This window comes from Polyodon spathula, chromosome 11 (genome assembly GCF_017654505.1).
Source record: "Polyodon spathula isolate WHYD16114869_AA chromosome 11, ASM1765450v1, whole genome shotgun sequence".
Lineage (NCBI taxonomy): Eukaryota > Metazoa > Chordata > Actinopteri > Acipenseriformes > Polyodontidae > Polyodon > Polyodon spathula.
In genome coordinates, this window is record NC_054544.1 from 15,265,721 (window position 1) to 15,287,407 (window position 21,687).

Sequence of the window (21,687 nt, forward strand, 5' to 3'; positions counted from 1 at the left end):
AAGATAATTAGTTTCCAGAATCTCATTGTTTATTTTATTCTCCTAACCATGGATGTTTTTTTTTTCCCTCAGGAAAAAAAGTAGGGCCCAGTAACACTGCTAAAGCTGTCCCACGTCCAATCGCTGCACCACATCCGATCACTGCCCCACCTCCGATCACTGCACCACGTCCAGTCACTGCCCCACCTCCGATCGCTGCCCCTCCTTTCGTTGCTGCTCCACTGTTGGTTCACCATGTGTCTAAACCTGCACCCGAAGCATCGGCAATGACAGCTGCTCCCGCTGAAGCAATACTGAGTGTAATGAAGAATGGAGATGGTCCTGCACCTATAGAGTCTGAAGAGGAGAAGGCAAAGAAGCTCCTTTACTGTTCCCTATGTAAAGTAGCTGTCAACTCCCTGTCCCAGTTGGAGGCACACAACACAGGTTGGTAGTGTTATGGTACTGAAAAAAAAAGGTGTACCCAACCCTCGAGCCCCTCAAGGGGATTGCTTGGAAACAGCTGGGGCTAGCAAATTCTAGTTGGTTCGACCTATCTCCAATGTACACTTGACATGGTATATGACTGATATGGGGTCTAATGTTTTTTTCTTTTTTTACACTGATAAAATATGCACTTATATGGTATCTTTTTTAGAATGTAGTATACTGTAGTGTACCATTCTGTTGTTAATCAAGCAATATTTGACTTCTTTTCTCATACACTTGATAACAATGCTCATTACATGCCTGTTGATGCAGAATCCAGTGTAAGAAAATGGTTACTTCTGCATTTCTTTCGTAATTTTTTTCCAGCACTCTGCTAGACAATCCACTCTTTGCTCAGTCATATATGGTGTAATCCCACCAGTTAGTTTCTTCTAAGGTAATTCTGCACTTTCCATGGCTTCTTGAAGTTAAAAAAGTAATTTCCTTTCACTGAGACTCCATAGCTTATTTAATTTCTAGTAAACTCAAAATGTGTTGCTTTGTGCAGCGTATCATAGTGACACTGTGTGGTATAATCTTTCATAACTGCAACCGTTGCACTGCAAATCAGACTTATTGCCTTGCCGTCAAGATTATTTAGTGAAAAAATAATCATCTAAAATAAATCATTTAAACGAGCCTCGTTATCCTGATCAAAATTATGTGCGTGAGGAAATGGATCGTGTATGCTATTTGATTGGCTATTTTGCTACCTCTGTGAGCTATGGTTGGCTTAATGTCACTCAATCAATGTAGACTACACATGTTGAATGTACATGTTATATTAGAGTTGTTTTAAGTAACTCCAAAATGATACAGTACACTGATGCAATTTTATAAAGTAATGGGCCGTATGTCGGACACCCCTTCTTTATACTATTAAGTATATAATGTATGTGTGTGTGTGTGTGTGTGTGTGTGTGTATATATATCTATATAGATATATAATATATATATATATTATATAGATATATATATATGATATATATCGGATATATATACATTATACATATATATATAACATATATATATATAATACATATGTGTGGTGGTACACCACATAATAGTATGTATAGTGTGTGGTGTTGTGGTGTTATATATATATATATATATATATATATATATATATATACCGTATATATCAGCTATAACTATAGTATATTTACACAAGTCGTCATTCAGCTTTAACTGCAGTATATTTACACAAAGAAAGCCCTGCTAGAATTCACAGGGAATTATATTAAATTTCCCACAGAGGACAGGTTTACTGGACGTGTACTATTGATTATATTCACATAGCACTGCAATGCAGACAAGGAAGAAAATTGAGGCTAAGTCTAATAAATCGATATTTCTCAAGTAAGCAGAACAAAAAGAAAAATATGCCATTGCACAGCATTACTTTTAATGTATATGCATTTAAGGAGAAAGGAAAAGTTTTTTTACATCAGACAAGGAATACATGTTAAATTGAAAGGCAAGAAGTGCGGTTTCACTTTACGTTGCCTGTCCTGCTGCTGAGTGCAGTGTCTGTTGATCGCTCATTTTCAGTCAATGTAAGCCATCTCCACCTTCACAGTAAGCTACTGACCAAAAGATACGCCTGGACTGCTGGGGCTTTTGATATCGTGGTAATCACGGGTAAGTCTCTGACATTTATCATGCACGTTAAATTATTGATTACAATACATGTAGCGAACACAGTATGGTATGTACATGAGCTATGTACTGTGCACGTAAATTAATGCGTTCTCCGTTAGTAAGTGAGGCACTAAATTTAGATTTATCGCGCACGTTAGGCTCACTACTTTAAGTGCGTGTTAACTCCAAATTTAGTGCCCTTTCGTAAATGAGGCCCATAGAGTGTAATTGATGATGAATGTAAAAGTAACTAAGTGTTTGTTTCAAATACAGGTTCAAAGCACAAGACAATGCTGGAAGCTCGAAATGGAGCTGGTCCTATCAAGGCATACCCCAGACCTGCATCCAAACTCAAGGTGCAGACAAGCATAGTTAAAGGGTCAGGCCTGCAGAACAAGACGTTCCATTGTGAAATCTGTGATGTTCATGTCAATTCTGAAATCCAGCTGAAACAGGTACAATAAATAAAATATATAATACTTAAAGAAAATTACAGCTTGGTCAAGTTCAAGTTCATTTCTTATAATTGTTCTTAATTATCATGTATTATGTTTCTGCACACATGAATTTGACATGTTTAGGACACCAGCATTGTGCCTATTTTCTATATTTGCCTGATTTCAGACATTTAACCTTACTCAGGCTTGCTCAGAGTCTGGTGAATTAGTTAAACATGCTGTATACAGGTAGCAGAAACAGAAGTTCATGATAATAGGGATAATAAACAGATAAATAAATGTATTATTAACATGCATCAAGTATAAGGCATGATTAAGTATCAGACATGCAGAACATGTGCAATGGGTTTTTGTACTCCTTTTTCTTCATTACAGCACATTTCCAGTAGGAGACACAAGGACAGAGTAGCTGGCAAACCCATGAAACCCAAATACAGTCCCTATAACAAACAGCAACGCAGCTCAAATGTTTTGGCAGTAAGTGTTCTTACATTTCTTTGTAAAAAAAAAATTAAATGTATGACAAATTAATGAAAAAAATAAGGTCATTTCACCCTTTTAAAATTCCACATTTTACTTCATCCCAGATTCACAGCTGCTTGGACAGATGCCCCAGTAAGGGCAGTGACTTGCTTCTTAGAGAAATAAATAGATGGCAGATCTTTTGTCTTCCAGTCCTCTGTTTTATCTTTTGGACCACATCGCCTCTCGATTTTTACAATTTAATTCTCTATATTCATATTATGATTTTATTTTTGCCAATCAGACTTTTAAACCGTAATTAAGGTAAGGACAGATTGTACCGAAATACTCAAACTGTGCTTGTAATTTTTTGTTCAGCTTTTATTTTGATAGTAATAGCACATACTAGATAAGCTGGCCTTTGTATTGTTAGCCTTAAAGAACATAACCAAAGATAAAACCTGCCCGTGATATTTTGTACAATATTGTGCCTTTTGTATGTAATGTTACTACTGTTTTCTTTTTCAATCCCAGGCCAAACTTGCATTCCAAAAGGACCTAGTCAAGCCACTGACCCCTACATTTCTTTCACCTTCATTTTCACCTGCAGCCGTATCATCTCTCTCTCTTCACCCCCGGCCCAATACTGCACTCTTCCAGACTTCCGCATTACCAGCATCTTTCTTCAGGGCAGCACCTGGGCCAATCCGTCCAACAGCAGGATCAATCCTCTTTGCACCATATTGATTCTTTGACATGACATGACATGACAGTAAAAGGCCAGTAGAAAAGGGGAAGTAAAGCTTGCACAAGCTTAAGCGATCCTTGCTTTGACTTAGCGAGGCTGTGGAGTGTACACAACTGAGCAGTGTATTTCAACCTCGATGGATACTTGGATTTACAAGCTTCGAACAAAGGCTTTTTTTCTTAACATCTGTATCTAAAGAGGTATCTGTACTTACAAAATGAGTTTTTACAGTTCTGGATGTCTCAATCAGAGGAATTGAATCTAAATACGAAGAGCATTGAACTGCTTCCTGGCTGACTTGAACATACCAAGGTCTTCCTTATAAATAAAACAGGCATCTCCAGCCACAGTATACCAGTATGTGGATCACATCTTCAGTAACAGAAGGTATACGATTTTTAATCATGTCTTGATGTAGTCAGGGATTGTATAATGCTGTTTTAGGCCTCAGTACTGTTGTGTATTGTGTAGTAAATTTAGGTGTGTCATGTCTAATTTAAAGCTTAAAGCTTTTTTATGCCCATCTAACAGCTGCCTACTTTGTGTTCATACATGTTTATGCTTATCTTTGGACATGTTACTTTAAAAAAATAAGAATAACCTAGCATATTAGCATATTTTCATTGTAAGCTTTTTGTTTTGTTTTGTTTTTTTGTTTGTTTTAAGTTATTTTGGTAGCTTCCTCACTGGGTTTGTTGCTGAACATTGTTATGCATTTTTCAAAAGAAAAAAAAAAACTGTACTTAGAAAATTGCATATACCATTTGTCTTGCCAGTTATTTGGCAGGGAAATCACGAGCCTTTCATTGTTATGTAATTTTAAAAGACTCCTTCATTTCTAATGGTGCTGCATTATTCTGTGGCCCTTTGATGCAATAATGTACAGAACATTAGATATTTATATTTAAAATTGTGTCTTTAATGTTTACCTAACATGTTGCAATGCCACCTCTCAGAGGGGCAGTGGATATGTAGTGAACAGAAGAAATTATTTGTATTTTTAGAATCTAAAAAAGCAATCTGCACCACAATAATAAAAACAATAGAATATATGTTTATTAGAGTCTGTGGAGTAATGCTTTGCGTGTAGTAATTATGTAAAACAGAAAAGTCTATGTACATTTGACATGTACCTTTTCCAATAAAAAAAGAAGATAAAATACACTATAGTGATATTATATACCACCCTTTCCAGTGAAATTTGAAAGAAGACCAGATGTCTTGACAGTGGTAATCACTGAGCAGATTTGCCCATAATATATCTAAAGCTGCAGGACTCTGTCTCAAATGAAATTCGTTGGACAGTTTTGTGCACCTATCAAAGCAGCCACAGTAGTTTATGAAAAACTAGAATGTCTGCTTGTGACCATAATTTCATTTAATGGGAGGAGAGTCAATAACTACATTTAACCTATACGGTTACAGCTAATTGATCAATTATTTTTAATAACAGGGACTTTACCATTGATTTACAAATAACAAGGGCTCTACCTGTACAACGATATTTGAGGGAGGGCTTATTTTTATTTTATATAATTAACTTTTCAGTCTTCCCAAGAACTATTTGAATAGATTTACCTTTCCTGGATTTTCCCACAGTCCCTGAAATATGTGATTAGCATCCACATGCTTCAGTTTCATCGAAATGCAAGGCATAGTGCTGTCTGATACAGTTCCGTTACAGACTGTGATCCCTGCAGGTGAGCTGATGTGAAATGTAAACTACTCATACAAGCAAGCAGACTCTCACTTGGGAGCTGCATGTTCCTAATGGTGCCAATTGACACCTTGCCTACATGCTGTTATATAAAGCTATTCTAAAACACTGAAGTGGTGTTAACAAGAGGTTAAACTTAACCAATTACATTAGATTAAGTTAAGGAAGCTTGTTGAGAAATTTAGAATGTCTTAAAAGGTGTCCTACAAAATAAAAAAGAAAAATGCCATTGGTATGCGAAAAAGTGGAAATTTTACATAAAAGTAAGAACTGTTCATTAAGTCCTTGGCGGTGGAGCACCTTTAAGATACTTGAATGGTAATTAAAATGTGACTCAAGGTTTGATGTAGTGGAAGTGATCCCTTCTTCAGAATGTCCTTGACAAGTAAGTCAAAGCAGGTTGCTTTTTTGCTGACAGTTTCTTGAGATTTCTGAGCTGCAGTGATTTCAGTCTTTCTGGGACTATTCCGTCAGTTTGCGTGCAGTTTACTTTCAAAGTTGCTTTGATGTATTTCCTTTTTGCTTCAAAAATATTTTGTATGGTTATGATAGGATTTTCTTTTTTGTGTGTGTCAAATTGCTCGTTCTTTGTACTAACTGTGGCAACAACCACATTACAGAACTAGATTTTGTCTCCAAAATATTGTAGATGTTGTATGCATGTAAAATTAGAGGCCCGGGTTATATGTATTCTATTTAATTGGAACTGATACATGTCTGTCAAAAGGACAATTCTCAAATTTTGAATAATACATTATTCACATGCAGAGACAAAAAAAAATATTCAGATCTTTAGAAATCCAGTTCAGCAATTATTGTTTCTTGAACAAACATGACCTAATGACAGAACAACTTTAGAACCCTTTAATTTTTCTTCAAGTCTTTTGACATTCAAGGATTCTGTAAAAGTTTACCTTACAGACCAAAATAACTAGAATGACAAATGGTGTTTCTGAAATAGTGTTTCAGAGTACTACATTTTATTTGCATGAAAATAGCTATTTAATGATAGAACATGGATTTGAAATAAACTGTTATAGAAGATAAGCAAAATTCCACATGAAATATTGCAGCTACGACTATGTTTTGCATAACAGTCACAGGTGTTAACAATTAGGTTAAACCGCCAGAGTCAACATAAACCAATACAACCTGGGATTTTAGCAGGGTAACTTGGGGGTTCCCATTCAAGCAAACACAATAACATGTGAGAATCTCATGGGGCACGCCAACCATTTTATATATATATATATATATATATATATATATATATATATATATATATATATATATATATATACACACACATATATATATATATATATATATATATATATATATATATATAGTATATATATATATATATATATATATATATATGTATGTGTGTATATATATATATATATATATATATATATATATATATATATATATATATATATAGTGTGTGTGTGTGTGTGTGTATATATATATATATATATATATATATATATATATATATATATATATAATCTTTATATAGCACCTTTCATAGTGGACCACCATCACAAAGTGCTTTACAAGCTACAAAACTAGGGTGTGTGAACTATGCATCAGCTGCAGAATCACTTACAAGAATGTCTCACCAAAAAGACAGAGCACAGGAAGGTTAAGTGACTTTCTCAGGGTCACACAGCAAGTCAATGGCTGAGCTGGGATTTGAACCAGGTACCTCCTGGCTACAAGGCCTGTTTCTTTAACCACTGGAGCCTATCCATTCATGTGTGACCGCTCTTTCCATCCAGTTGAAGAAGGGACTTGTAGTCTGAAACATTCTAATACAATTGATTTCAAAATAATAATAATAATAATAATAACAATAATAATAATAATAACTAATCAAGTATTATCAATTATTCACATGTTTGCTCTGTCAAAGGGGATTATTGTGTTGCAATGACATAAAATGGTTTAATAAAGCACTTATTTCCCTTTGTTGTGATTCTGAGCTCTAAGAAGCTCTGTATAAAAGCCCATATGAAAGAAAGTGTAACTCAAAGAGGAAAAATCTCGACATGGCAGAGAGCGACGAAAGAGCCATTAGCTCAGTCTCTTTCTCAATGCTAGCTGTGCATAATAACTACATTTGCATGAAACTAGAATGTTGGTGCAAGTATGGAGCAAGAACAAGAAAATAAAAAAAAAAAGAATAAAGATTTTACAGAAAACTGAAGATACGAAATTAATGAAACAAAACAAAAAATGTTAAATTTGATTTGTATAAATGCACTTAGAAATTTCCTCTAAATGCACGGGGCAGTGAAAACATTTTAAGACGATCATTTTAAAGATGAACTCTAGGTTTATAGTCACAATATAGTCAATGTAACTGTACTTCTATTGTTCACTTCTCTTATTTTTTAATCGAGAAAGCTGAATAATTACTCAGCAGTTTCTTTTGTTCTAAGGGAATTGAAATGTAACATCTTACTGACAGTGGATGTAAATGACATTTCGTTTTGTTCTTGCTTTACTCCTTTATAAACTTTATAAATTGTCTGTCCTGGATTCACAGCACATTGTACCTCTGCCTGTGTGTGCATATGGGGCAGTGTGATTTAAACAAAATCTATATAAAACAAGATTCTGGTGAACTCTCCAAGGAAAACCCTACTCTGGAAAACAATGATTACACCATACAAATAATATCATAAACCGAATATCAAAATTAGGTCACCCAGGCATTAATCATTGTACAAAGCTTAGTACGCATTATGGTGTTCACTTTTGATCCTGTAATCACTATATAGACCTTAACTGCAGCGTTAAGTGTTTGACATTTGATCAGTTAATTCATGCACCAGACATGAGTACATGCCAGAGATATGGGTATTAGTAATGGTGGTAAATACCCATGATGGACAGAAGAGTGTAGCCTGTTGAGTTTATATTTGCAGTGTATAACCATCCAAGTATGTTTTTTATAAAGGATTTGAGCTGCATACTCTTCTTACTGGGAAATGGAAGCGAAGAAAGCTGGGGTATGTACAAGCTTCACCTCCTGCATGGGGATATAGTCAAATATCGTAAAAATGAGTCTGTTTTGAGTGTTTCATAATAACACCATAATCTTCAGGGTAGACCAGTTAAATATGTCTCTATATATAGATATTGATTATTTACTTTGATTGTTTTGTAGTCTTATCAAAACACATATTGAGTAACCTACCATTCTTCTACTCAGTATCAACAACTGAAGACATTGATAAAGACTTTAAGTCAAATGATTTGTCAAAGTCTTGGGTCCAACCTGTGACAGATGTAAACAGGCCCCTGCCACCCTAATTAATATGTACTGGTGTAATCACAGGTTGTCCCAATTCTGGACCTCCATCGTTGAGTCTCAATTCACCCATGGATTCCTCACCACTCCTGGCACGTTTGGTGTAACTTGCAGGCGGGAAGCAAACTTTTTTTCCAGATTTCAGTCTGACACCCTGGCCTCTGTTTAATTGGAAGCAAGCTGCCTTGCCCTCATTTGTCCACTGGATAAAATATTTAATGCATTTTCTTAAGATGGAGAAAATGAATAAACTGTGTGGGTCTACTAAAACATTTTATTCTGCCTGGCAGCCCTTTTTGACTTATGTCAATGGATTCAAACTTATATCCATTGTTAAACTTTCTTGGTGATTTGCATGTAAGTCCTTTCTATTTTAATTTGAAAAAGGAGGGGACTCATCCTGCATTGGTGCCCCCCCCCCCCCCCACCCCCCCCCCCACCAAATATTATCATATAATTATCATGTATATACTTTTGAAAAATCAATAGTTATTTTTGTTTGTGTGTGTGTGTGTGTGTGTGTGTGTGTGTGTGTGTGTGTGTGTGTGTGTGTGTGTGTGTGTGTCAAAGAAGCAAAGCATCAGATAATGTTACTTTTGCTCATAGACATGGCTGAAGGAATTTCTATAGGCCTTACATGCTTTGAGGGAGGTTAGTAATGTCCCTTTTAATCCAGTCTTTTTTCCTCAGGAATTCTAGATAGGGCCATTGTCCTCTTGGTGGTACTAGTACAAGGACAAAGAAAAGCAAAGTTCCTGTTGAAACAGACTATCAGACCTTGACTGCTCTTAGTGGTGGTGCTCGATTGTCCACAGGAATCCAGTCTTTGCGATCACTGAACAGTTTAATTCTGTGCCACTATCAGTGAAAACACCTTGAGAAATATGCAATTCAGTGAGACTGGGTACCAGAGCTGCTGTTGACAGTGTGTCTGAGGTCAGCCGGTACTGGTTTAGGGAACGAGCTATCTTTTATTTCACTGGCTGAAGTAATTGTGCATTTACCTTTCAGCTTTCACAGGTGTGCAAAAATCTTCCAGCCTTTAAATTGGTGCTGCTCTGCTGGTTAAAATTAGTTTTGTATTAATTTTCAATAATAAATACACAGTAAAAGCTGGAAAACAATCACCTGGTATGCCATTTTTTTCTTTTTTTCTTTTTCTTTTTTTACTTGTATATCATATACTTAATTTCATTATAGATAAAGAAGACTATTAACACTTGTGAGGAACTGCAGTTTAACACGAAGACTAATGTAATAAATAATGACAATAATGGATTTCACTTAGGAGAGAATGTCATATGATACCAGTTACCTGCTATCCATCTTGTTGTTGTTTCTGTGTATTTGATTTGCAGTATAGTATGTTTGCTCAGTACCAGTACTGTATAGCATGCCCTTTCTATTTCAGTTACAATGTTGATAATTCATAACAACAGTACTTTCATTTTGTCAAATGGTAACTACGCCTACATGTTTAATTATCTAATTTATCTAATTTATTGGCATGGTAAAGTGTGGTTTCATGACATTTAACACATATTTCATTGTCAACAGCAGGGCAGGCTTTTGATCCATACAGCACCATGTCAGTACAAAACTACAAATATTTAACATCCCACAACTTAATTCAATGCTACATTTTTATAGTTCTTGTATCTTCTATATGTAGATGTTATTGGGTTATTAGGTGTTATGTTTTCCAAATGCAGTAAATTAATGAAATTAATTATTTTTCACATGATATTCACTTTGGAAGTGCCTGGAACAGCATTCACTTTACAGGGAAGGTTACAGCAGTGTAGTGAACTGAAGCCAGGGGATTAAATGTGACCGTCCAGACCTCCGAGTACAGTTCCTTGAGTCCAGTTGCGTTGGGCAGACAATTAATATTGCCAGCCATCTGTAAACACTGGCATATTTTGTTATACATACTGAGACAATGTATTTGCTTTATATTAAAAATGTAAGCAAAGTCTTCAAATTACCTTTTTGTTTTAAGGATAATTACTAGTGTTTCCCATTTCAACAAGACAATGCTAATGGTTGGTTTCACAGACCTAGATTAGCGCTGATCTTGGACTACCTAATGTTACCTTAGGTAACATAGTCCAAGACTAGTGTTAATCGGGCACTGAAACTAGCAATACAAGTTTATGTTCTTTTAGATAATGACAGGTCATACTATGCTGCTTCAATTACTTAAGCTCTCAGAAATAGCAACAATCAATCAACATTCAAGCATCCATGACCGAGATATGTTTGTCTCTTCCCCTGCATATATTGTGTAGGTCTTCTTAATTAAAAGAAGTGGTTTAGTAGATTAGTTAAACTGTGAACTGAAACAGATCCCTTGCTGCCCTAGCAATGTTAATAGAGTTTTGTGATCTGACACTGACATCAGGTTAAAATCCATTAAGATGTATTACAACATCAGTAGGAGGAGATGCAATATAATCTTGTTTCCTTTATCAATTGACCATGTCATGGTACCATGCTTTAACCATGCTAATACTATCCATTTACTATGCATTAACATGGTTTATTATGAGTTATCATACTTCTGCCAGCTTTGCTGGGCCATCGTTATGTTTAATAAACGTTCATAGGCTTTTAAAACACTGCACATCATTAAAATGGTCTATGCATCTTAAACTGGCTAGATCAATATAACGTGTTTACTTCATTGATAACTCGTGTTCCTCTTGTCATTAAATAATTTCATAATTTCTGCTTTTAGAATGTGCATCCTAATTCATTTTGTTCATGTTTTATGGATAACTGCATGCCACATGTCATAAAAGTATTAATTATTTGTGTCAGGATTTGATGGAATGAGAGACAAGCTTATCCCAAGCAGATATAAAAATGTGTTACCTTTTTAGTTTTTGTGTATCAATGTACAGCATTATTGATACTGTAAATACTCCATCTCACATTAGACAAAAATACAGACAAATTAGACTTAGGAATTTAAAAATGCTAATCATTCACAACAACTCAAAAGAGTAGAGAGTATACTAAAGGTGGCTTTAAAGAATTAGCCTAATCAATATACTTACAAATGCAATTTCCCATTTTTATGTCAACATCTCCAATATAGTTAAATATTACATTTGCCTCTTTTACTAACCCAAAATATAAGGACCAATCCTAACAAAAATGATCAAAGCTGACGACTATTTTCTATACATCTTAGAAACGTTGTTTTTCTACAACTCAAAATCAAGAAAAAACATTTTACTTGTGAATTATTGTCATATCCAACATATGCGATACTCATACAATCATCTTACAAATCTCCCTTGAATATTGAGCAGTCTGGATAAATTGTGGAATGTATGTCATTGTTATCTCTAGGGATGTGCAGCTCTTAAAATGTCTACCAAAGACACCATCCATCATTTAAAACAGTCTATCATCCATTCTGAGGTAAAAACTGGGAAGACTTTTTTAGCTGATGCCTTTTTCTGTTATCAAGGTCCTAACATGGATGAATGCATTAGCTAAATGCGTGTCTGACTGTTTTTTGTTATAGTTTTAAGTATGTGTATGGTCTATTGCTGCAAAACAGCACCCTCTTATGTTAACAGCTTGTTTTAGTTTTTCTTATCAGTGTTATGTTAAGTGTATGTTATTAATACTGTTGTTGATTAAAGAGAACTTGTTTTCAGTATATACAACAAATGCTGTAAGATTATATTGTCATTAGTTTGTTGTTAATTATTCCTATATATTCAAATTAAAATATAAAACTCAATTCAAAACACCATTAATTAAAAACATTAAAGACAAAATAGTGTTTATCTAAAGCCAAGAGCAAGGTCTTGTTACATGAACTAGTAATACTTTATTTAAAATGGCTTTATCCAAATTAGGTAGATGTATATGATCAGAATGAAACACATCAACATTTCCAGTGGGGGAAAGGCCATTAATCCTGATTTCTTTATCCCTGGATGATATCAGCCCCAGAGGGACCATCGCTTAGGAATGAGAGGGCAGTCAGTCCTTATACTCTATGACTGTCTACAAAGGTGTTTTATGTGATGGGATGACCTGTCCACTAGGAACTGAGATTACCAGACACTAGAACAGATGTCACCCCAGATGGCCACTTTCTATAACAACCAAGATTTGTTGCATTTAAAGAAGGGGGCTAGATATTAGTCTGTCTGAAATAAAGTTCCCTGCAGCATTTGATGTAGTGTGCAAGGCATGAAGATAAAGGATTTTCTTTCTAATAGGAAAAGAGATTTGACAAACAGAGCCACCTAGTGGAAGTGTGAATGTTTACTCACCTTTAACCTGCTGTGCTACACTGCATTTAAAAAATGATATTACATGCATCGTTACAGCAGAGCCTTGAACTCATTTCCCCACTTCCATTTTTTTCTTTTTTCTTTTTTTCTTTTAGAGTGCCCAATTATTGTACACCCGATTTTCTCCCCAATTTAGAATGGCCAATTATGTTCCCTCATCGCCGCAACGCCCCACACAGCTCAAGAGAAGGTTTAGCGAGGGTCCTCCAATCCCATGACCAAGCCAGCTTCCTCTTTTACACCCAGGAACTTGAGAGCAGATTTCAGTGAGCTACTGGTCTCTGGAGGACAAAGGCCTGCCCTGCAGGTGTCTGCCTGCGCCCATTAGATGCCTGGCAATTAGGGTCTGCTATTGCATGATGAAGAAAAACAGCCTTTGCCAGTTTGGCGTCCCTAATTTGTGGCAGCACCAAAGGCAATTCAACGCTCCCTCTGGAATCCCCCACGAAGACTGATCTTCGCATCGCCCTGTCTGTATGACTCACCCTGCACATCACATTACCAGGTGAACCACATCTCCACTCCCATGTCATGTCGATTTGTCCTAATAATAATTCTTGGAGGCAAATTATGCTTCCTGTCTTAAGCTTGATTTTCGTGTCAAATATTCCAGCACAGGTGTGAAAACGTGATATTGTAATGAATTGTGTATCATTGTGTAGCCTGAAGTTGCCTTACAGAAAACCCTCAAGTGGTCTATGCTGCAAAGTAGAATCAATGTATTATTGCAGACTATTGTTGTCTAACTGTATGTTTAAGGGGACACCAGCACTGAAGCGCTGTGGTCTGTTTTTAATTAACAGAAAAGTACTTTAAAACCACATTGGTAGGGTCCTATTGCTTAGGTAATGGAAAAATCTTTTTATAACTGGAATAAAATGTTGCACTCATTATACAATTACGTTTATTGTCTGTCTGTAAGGGGGTGATTTCAAGGCTTGCTAGTTGTTAAAAATGCTACATTCGTCTGAGTTACACTCAACTGCAGTTTGTGGATAGTGTACACGACTGGGGCTGTTTTTTTACACAGGATGCACTACACAGCCAAATAAAGACTAGTTGGCATAATGTCCTTTTTCAACCTTCTGAATAGACTTTGCAACTGAGGAAGAGGGCAAACGTTACAGTTACATACATCCAGTGGCCATTTCTAAAAACATTCTGCTTTTGGAAATCAGTTGAGGAGGTATTATCTTCACAATTAAGTTAATATTAACATTTTCACTTGATACTCCTTTTTTAATGCGGTGGAAATAATTTGGTTCTTCACTTTTTTGCTGCAGTTCTGGATGTCTAAATATTTCAGATACAATTGTATAGGTACATTGCTCCACCCTGGTATCAGTGGCACTTGAACAATTTTTAAAGTGGGGGTGCTGAAAGCCATTGAGCAAAACTGTAACCCCTGCATATGATGGAAGCCATGCAAAGCCAAGGGGGTGCTACCGCACCCCCAGCAGCACTAGTTCCAGCGCCCTTGCCTGGTATCTATGCAGTAGCATGGTATCAAGACATAATTATTGAATTATAGAACAGGACGTGATATGGTATCATGAAGCAGCATCAACTTGTCATCTATAACACTGTTAGCAGAAACCACAAGAGAAAATGATAGAAAACTCACACGATAGGAAATAAATGAAATAAATGCCACATTTAAATAACGTTACCTGACTATTATGTTAAATGTCTGTGGTTACATTAATGTCAACTATTCAATAGTCAATATAAATATGCATAACTAAAAGCATTGCTTGCTTTTATGGAGACTGTGCTTACTGTAGACTGTAGTGAGCCAGCTGTCAAACTAATCCCTATTGACTGAGAACATTTCTCAGTGTCACGTTTTGCCATAGATTATTGATTGAGCACTCCTGGCAGCAGAGTAGTGACCTTCATGTGGCTGTTCACAACAGCAGCTGTTTAGAGGCATTCTGCATATGCAATATTTCCTTTCAACACTGACAGCAGCAATTTGAGAATGTATTGTTTTGTTTTGTTTTTTTTTTTATTTTAATTCTAGCTCTTTGGGCAGGGCTATTGACGCTGGTATCATGTTACACATAGCAGAGCTGTTAGTTGTTCTTGGTATTAAACTTGGAACAAACTGCTGTACTATTGAAAGTAACATACAATGATGCACTTAAGGTAATCAAGGTAAGTAAAGAGCGACTTGGCACAGGTCTGAAATATCACGCATGCTAACTAATATATTATTTGTGTTTATTCAAATTATAAATTTTTATGTCAGTTATTGTTCAAGTTATCACATCAATTCTTCTTGTGTTTCTATTATTTTGTATTTTTTACCCAGAATCCTGTGGCCTTAAAAGCTTTCACAAATATGTCTTTACCCTAAGTTCAGCAGATGCACCGCACCTGTTCTCCTGCAACACTGCCCCTAGTGGATGTAAAAATACATCAGTAATAAATACCACATAGAACAAAATGTGATATTTCTTATATCCACTGGGGACAGTTGCAGGGAGACAGGTTTTTGGTTACACTTTCGAGTACCAACTCAACTTTGATGTTTTGAGGACCTTTTTGAGGCATAGAGGGGTGAAAGTTTACAAACGAGAGGAGGCCATTCAGCCCATCTTGCTCATTTGGTTGTTAGTAGCTTATTGATCCCAAAATCTCATCAAGCAGCTTCTTGAAGGATCCCAGGGTGTCAGCTTCAACAACATTACTGGGGAGTTGATTCCAGACCCTCACAATTCTCTGTGTAAAAAAGTGCCTCCTATTTTCTTTTCTGAATGCCCCTTTGTCTAATCTCCGTTTGTGACCCCTGGTCCTTGTTTCTTTTTTCAGGCTGAAAAAGTCCCTTGGGTCGACACTGTCAATACCTTTTAGAATTTTGAATGCTTGAATTAGGTCACCACGTAGTCTTCTTTGTTCAAGACTGAACAGATTCAATTCTTTTAGCCTGTCTGCATATGACATGCCTTTTAAGCCTGGAATAATTCTGGTCGCTCTTCTTTGCACCCTTTCTATAGCAGCAATATCTTTTTTATAGCGAGGTGACCAGAACTGCACACAATATTCAAGATGAGGTCTTACTAGTGCATTGTACAGTTTTAACATTACTTCCCTTGATTTAAATTCAACACTTTTCACAATGTATCCGAGCATCTTGTTAGCCTTTTTTATAGCTTCCCCACATTGTCTAGATGAAGACATTTCTGAGTCAACAAAAACTCCTAGGTCTTTTTCATAGATTCCTTCTCCAATTTCAGTATCTCCCATATGATATTTATAATGTACATTTTTATTTCCTGCGTGCAGTACCTTACACTTTTCTCTATTAAATGTAGTTTGCCATGTGTCTGCCCAGTTCTGAATCTTGTCTTGATCATTTTGAATGACCTTTGCTGCTGCAACAGTGTTTGCCACTCCTCCTACTTTTGTGTCGTCTGCAAATTTAACAAGTTTGCTTACTATACCAGAATCTAAATCATTAATGTAGATTAGGAATAGCAGAGGACCTAATACTGATCCCTGTGGTACACCACTGGTTACCACACTCCATTCTGAGGTTTTTCCTCTAATAAGTACTTTCTGTTTTCTACACGTTAACCACTCCCTAATCCATGTACATGTGTTTCCTTGAATCCCAACTGCGTTCAGTTTGAGAATTAATCTTTTGTGCGAGACTTTGTCAAAAGCTTTCTGGAAATCTAAATAAACCATGTCATATGCTTTGCAATTATCCATTATCGATGTTGCATCCTCAAAAAAATCAAGCAAGTTAGTTAGACACGATCTCCCTTTCCTAAAACCATGTTGACTGTCTCCCAGGACCCTGTTACCATATAGATAATTTTCCATTTTGGATCTTATTATAGTTTCCATAAGTTTGCATATAATAGAAGTCAGGCTTACTGGTCTGTAGTTACCTGGTTCAGTTTTGTTTCCCTTTTTGTGGAAATTGATTCTAAACAACGAGAATACATTAGTTAAGATAACTGGTATTGTGGAGCCTACCAAGTTCTCCCTTAAGGTATCATATTTTCTAAATAAATTAATTAGACATCCAGTCCTTTATAAACTATTGTAAACTTCCTTAAATAACTTCATACAGCTGATGACAACTCATGTGAAAAGTGTGCTATTCCCATATCCCACATTTTAACTGCCAGCTGGTTTCACAGTCTAATCTTGAACTACCCTACCTAAGCAACAAGAATTTCATAAAACTACTGTTATTAGATAGTGACCATGCTAAATTAATAAATAATTATAACCCATCTTTAAAGCACAAGATTCAATAGAAAAATAATTTAAAAATGAAATTAAATAAAATAAAACATTGCAATAGCATGGTAATGTTTTAATTACCCTACAGTGTCTCAACCTACAGACCAGGGGCCAATATGACCTGCAAAGGAAACTATGCAATATTTGGGATCAAAGTATAGAATCATACATAAATAAAATGCTTCACTATAATCAAACATTGCCCTGTTGCAGTAAATATGACTTGCTGCAATTCTGTTGAAAGCAGAAGAAAAAAAAAACCCTGTGCTTTATGTTCAAATGAATGCACAGTAAATCATGTTTCACTTACAGGCAGTAGCTCATGCCCTTGGTAGTTTTTGTTTTGTTCTGTTCATTTTACTTTAGTGAAAAAAAAAAACAGACTATATAATAATAAAATAGATTTTTCTTAAAATATCCTTAGTGTAGTGTATAAATATTACTGTGTAAATACCTACATAAATACAGTAGGTCTGCAAGACAGCAATATTGTCAAATAATATTGCTCAAAACTTAAATGAATGTTATATAAATGACAAATAATGTTTTACATTTTCTTGCTTCATCTTAGCTTTTTTTATTTGGGGGTGTGTTTTTAATATCATCTACCAATGGAACTTGGTTGTAAGGATTGGAACATGACAGTGTAGATTAAACAAATACTTTAAAAAATACAGTTTTCTTTACAAAATTTAGACGAACTTTTTTATTATTAGTTTTAACCTAATGTGTTTTCCTTTTGGGAGTGGCTTTCATTCTATTAGGTCTACCCCTCCAAAACAACAAGGACACATCTTTAGCGTAAATTCAGTTGTGTGTTTTTCACAGAAGTTTGTCTATGGGAATTGTAAAATTAACGTTTTTTGGTAAACTGTGGAACAAGTAACGAGAGTCGTTTCCTGACAACCTGGAGCAGCAGATCCCGGCTGAATTGAACACATAAATCTGGATACTTAGCCCTCTGCTCTCTTGTTTTTTTTTACACGCATTGCCGCTGTGTGCAGAACGAAAATACAAGAACACCCACACGTTTACAAAGAAGGAGCAACAACTCACAATGTAAGTGCAAGACCCTTGATTTCAAACTCTGCATCGCATGCCAGTCTCGTCAGTAACGATGGAAATGCACTTTAAAGCTACGGAAGTAATACAGGTCATTGTGTCTGTATGTTGCTATAGTGTGACGTAACACTTTACAGGGACTAGCTGCTGCAGGGCTGTGAGGCATTTATGGACAAAAAAGGGCAACACTGGTTGGACCCGTGGCCTTAGCAAACATTGTGTCTCTAACAACCTAAAAACTAGACGTGTATGTGATGGTTTAAATTATTTCAGATAACGGCATTTGGTTATTATGCTTGTTTGAATAGCTTTAGCGTTTGGATGGAGGATAAGCCTGGGAGGTAGATCTTAACCAACCAGGATTCAGGCTTTGTGTTTGGTGGCTGCTCGGATCCAGCAAGGCAGAATTTAGTCATACTGTAGGCTGGCGGTTTTTTATTTATTTATTAATTTTTTTAAACAATATAACAACAGTTGCTGTTTAGACCACTGTTTTAAATTTTTTGTTTTTGTGCTTTTAAACAATGTTTATCGGACTGTATTAAGAGAATGATCGGTAAATGCATTTAAAAACAGTTGTCACTGGCATTTTGCTGCTGATGTAACTGCTCAATTTACTGCATAAATATTGCCTTGGGGAAATAATTTGAGCAATCATCCGTTTTATTAATAGCAGGTTATACTGTATTGCATAGGGAAATGGTCAAGTTGAGGTTTGCATTGGGTGGGGTGGCATGTATCCCTGTTAGTTGCTTTTGTCTTAGGCTACTGGCTGTTTTAACAAGGGGAATATATTTACTGTATTGTATTCCTGTTGGGCTTCCACAACCATTTGTTGCTTTGAGGCGCAAAACATTGTTCTGCAGTATATCACGGCATACCAGTATCAGGCATTTGGCAGAAGAACAGTAACTGGGTGGCATTGATCCCTTTCTTCTGAGTTGCATGCTAGGATTTGTCACTGTCATTGCGTACACTACTCTCAACATGATCAGCTCCCGGTTCAGATTCCACCAGAAGGTTGCAATGCTGCATATAAGAAAGGAAGCTTTTATTCTTTAGAATGTTAATGCTGATTTTGTATCATAATAATAACGTCATTTTAAAGCAGTATCTTCTTCTTCTTCTTCTTTTTCTTCTTCTGCATTTCAACAGGATATATACATTACCTGTTTAAAGAGACTTTTATTAGAATACTGGCAAGAGTAGGAATATGCATTAACCCGTTTTAACATTTACTTGCTTTACCAGATAAGGAAATGTTCTCGTTTGAACCTTGACTGATGACTGATTAAGCCACTACCAATAGATTACTAGTAAGATATATCTATGGAGTGCCCTTGGTAGAGTGCCCAGACACCTTGATGAACATGGCAGGTAGGTTACACAAGTGAAGGTAGACATACTGGATGTTTGGTTTGCCAGCCTTTTGGTCAGCCTTGTCTATTCTCTCTGTCCAGTTTCATCTGATTATTGGACCCTACTGGCAGAAACGGTCTACAGTGTCCACAGTGGACAGTAGTACAAGTCAGAAAGAAACAACCACACAAATCCATAAAATTGGCACTGGCCATTTTGCAGGCAGTCTGTAATGAAAAGGCAATAGAATTGGCTGGGCTGAACTGCTCCTTGATCCCCCCCCAAGAAGTATGGGTAGAGATTAAAATACTTGGTGAATGGAAACAATCAAAAGCCTAAACTTCAAATACAAACTGAGAGTGGAGCTAATGCAATTTGATTAGATTGAATGAAATAAATTTCAAAGAATTGAATTTGAACTGGTCATGCCTGTACCAATAATTTTAGTTGCTTGGTCTGTCAGTTCTTTTTCTGCAGATGTTGGTGGAGCAATGTTTTACTTTTACCTTTTGTTTCTATCCTATATTGTTTCTATAATATATAATAGGGCAGCTGGCTCTTTGAGCTTATATATATATATATATATATATATATATATATATATATATATATATATATATATAATATATGCTGTTGCTTTCAGAACTAAACCCTGTGTGTGTGCGTGCCATCAGCATCTCCAGCCTTTTTCAATACACTGCTGGATGAAGGCCTCCCCAAGATTCTTCCACAAAGGCCTGTCTGCTCCAGTGTGTTTCCTAATTTAGTCATGTCATCTTCCTGGATGTCTTCTTCTTGGTCGCTTTATATCCCTTGGATCCAGTCTAGTATCTCTTAGTTCCAGTGATGGTCTGTTCTTCTTGTTACATGTCCAGCCCACTGCCATTTCAGTTTTTTCGCTCATATAATAACATTGCATACTTTTGGTTGTGATCTTATCCATTCCTTCCCTTTCTTGTCTCTTCTTGTTATTCCCAACTTTCCATACTCCATTGAGTGTTATTTTTGAGTCATTTTTGCACTGAGGGTCCAGGTTTCGCATCTGTAAGTTAACACTGGCAGCACGAATTGGACTTTCCTCTTGAGGCATAAGGGTAGTTTCTCTTTCAGAACCAGGCTTAATCTTCCAAAGGCACTCCAGCCCATTTTTGCTCTTCTGTTGATTTCGCACATTTGGTTCTCCATTGCTGAAACTAACTGTCCTAAGCATACACAGTTATTGACTCATTCAAGCTTGATCCCATTGACTTCAGTTGCCTGTGTAGTGGTATATTTATTGAACATGACTTCTTGAGGTTCATTTTCAAACCTGCTTTGATGCTAGTCTTGTGTAGTTCGTGTATTTCGTGTGTGTGTGTGTGTATATATATATAGTGACAAAGGGGGGTTAATTCTTGTCACAGTTTGTCACATACCACGGTCTTGTAGTGTAAAAATGATACAAGCCACAAGAAGAGCATAATGAAACAAGACAGCTTGTATGTTTATTTAACTTTCCCTAGGTTATTCAAATACAGGTTTTGTAAACAAATAAAACAAACAAAAGCCTATCTGCACTTAGAGACCTAAACTATACTTCAAGAAAACTAAATTATATTGTCGGAAGGCTCAGCAGTTTACAGATTCAAAACACTTTTATTATTGCTTCCAAATAGCAACAAACTGAGCCTTGTCAAAGACAGACCTCGTGTTGCTTCAACCCCATTTAAATGCTTGTGTTAATTGCTATCAGGTGCCTAATATATTCTGGTAATTCAATCATGCCTGTATTGCATTTTGGGAAGTGTACTAAACTACACTTCCCTTACAATCCAGGGTTGAATTATACAAATCGGGGCCGAATGTATATTCCATCCATTACTTTGCCG

The 21,687-nt window shown here is 36.1% G+C and overlaps 1 protein-coding gene and 1 pseudogene across 7 annotated transcripts in view; both read left to right on the plus strand.

Annotated features, from left to right (window-relative positions):
• Positions 1 to 5,233, plus strand: part of LOC121322586 (zinc finger protein 385B-like) — a 98,992-nt gene extending 93,759 nt beyond the window's left edge. For 5 of the 7 annotated variants that reach the window (XM_041262721.1, XM_041262723.1, XM_041262726.1 and 2 more), the window contains 4 exons: positions 73 to 426; positions 2,383 to 2,564; positions 2,943 to 3,044; positions 3,564 to 5,228. In XM_041262721.1, the coding sequence (XP_041118655.1) occupies positions 73 to 426; positions 2,383 to 2,564; positions 2,943 to 3,044; positions 3,564 to 3,776 (851 nt within the window). In that variant the 3' untranslated portion in view covers positions 3,777 to 5,228. Of the gene's footprint in view, positions 1 to 72; positions 427 to 2,382; positions 2,565 to 2,942; positions 3,045 to 3,563 lie in introns of all 7 variants that reach the window. The other 2 variants (XM_041262725.1, XM_041262724.1) reach the window with 2 other exon arrangements.
• Positions 5,234 to 19,159: 13,926 nt separating this feature from the next.
• LOC121323043 overlaps positions 19,160 to 21,687 on the plus strand; it is a 36,215-nt pseudogene continuing 33,687 nt past the window's right edge.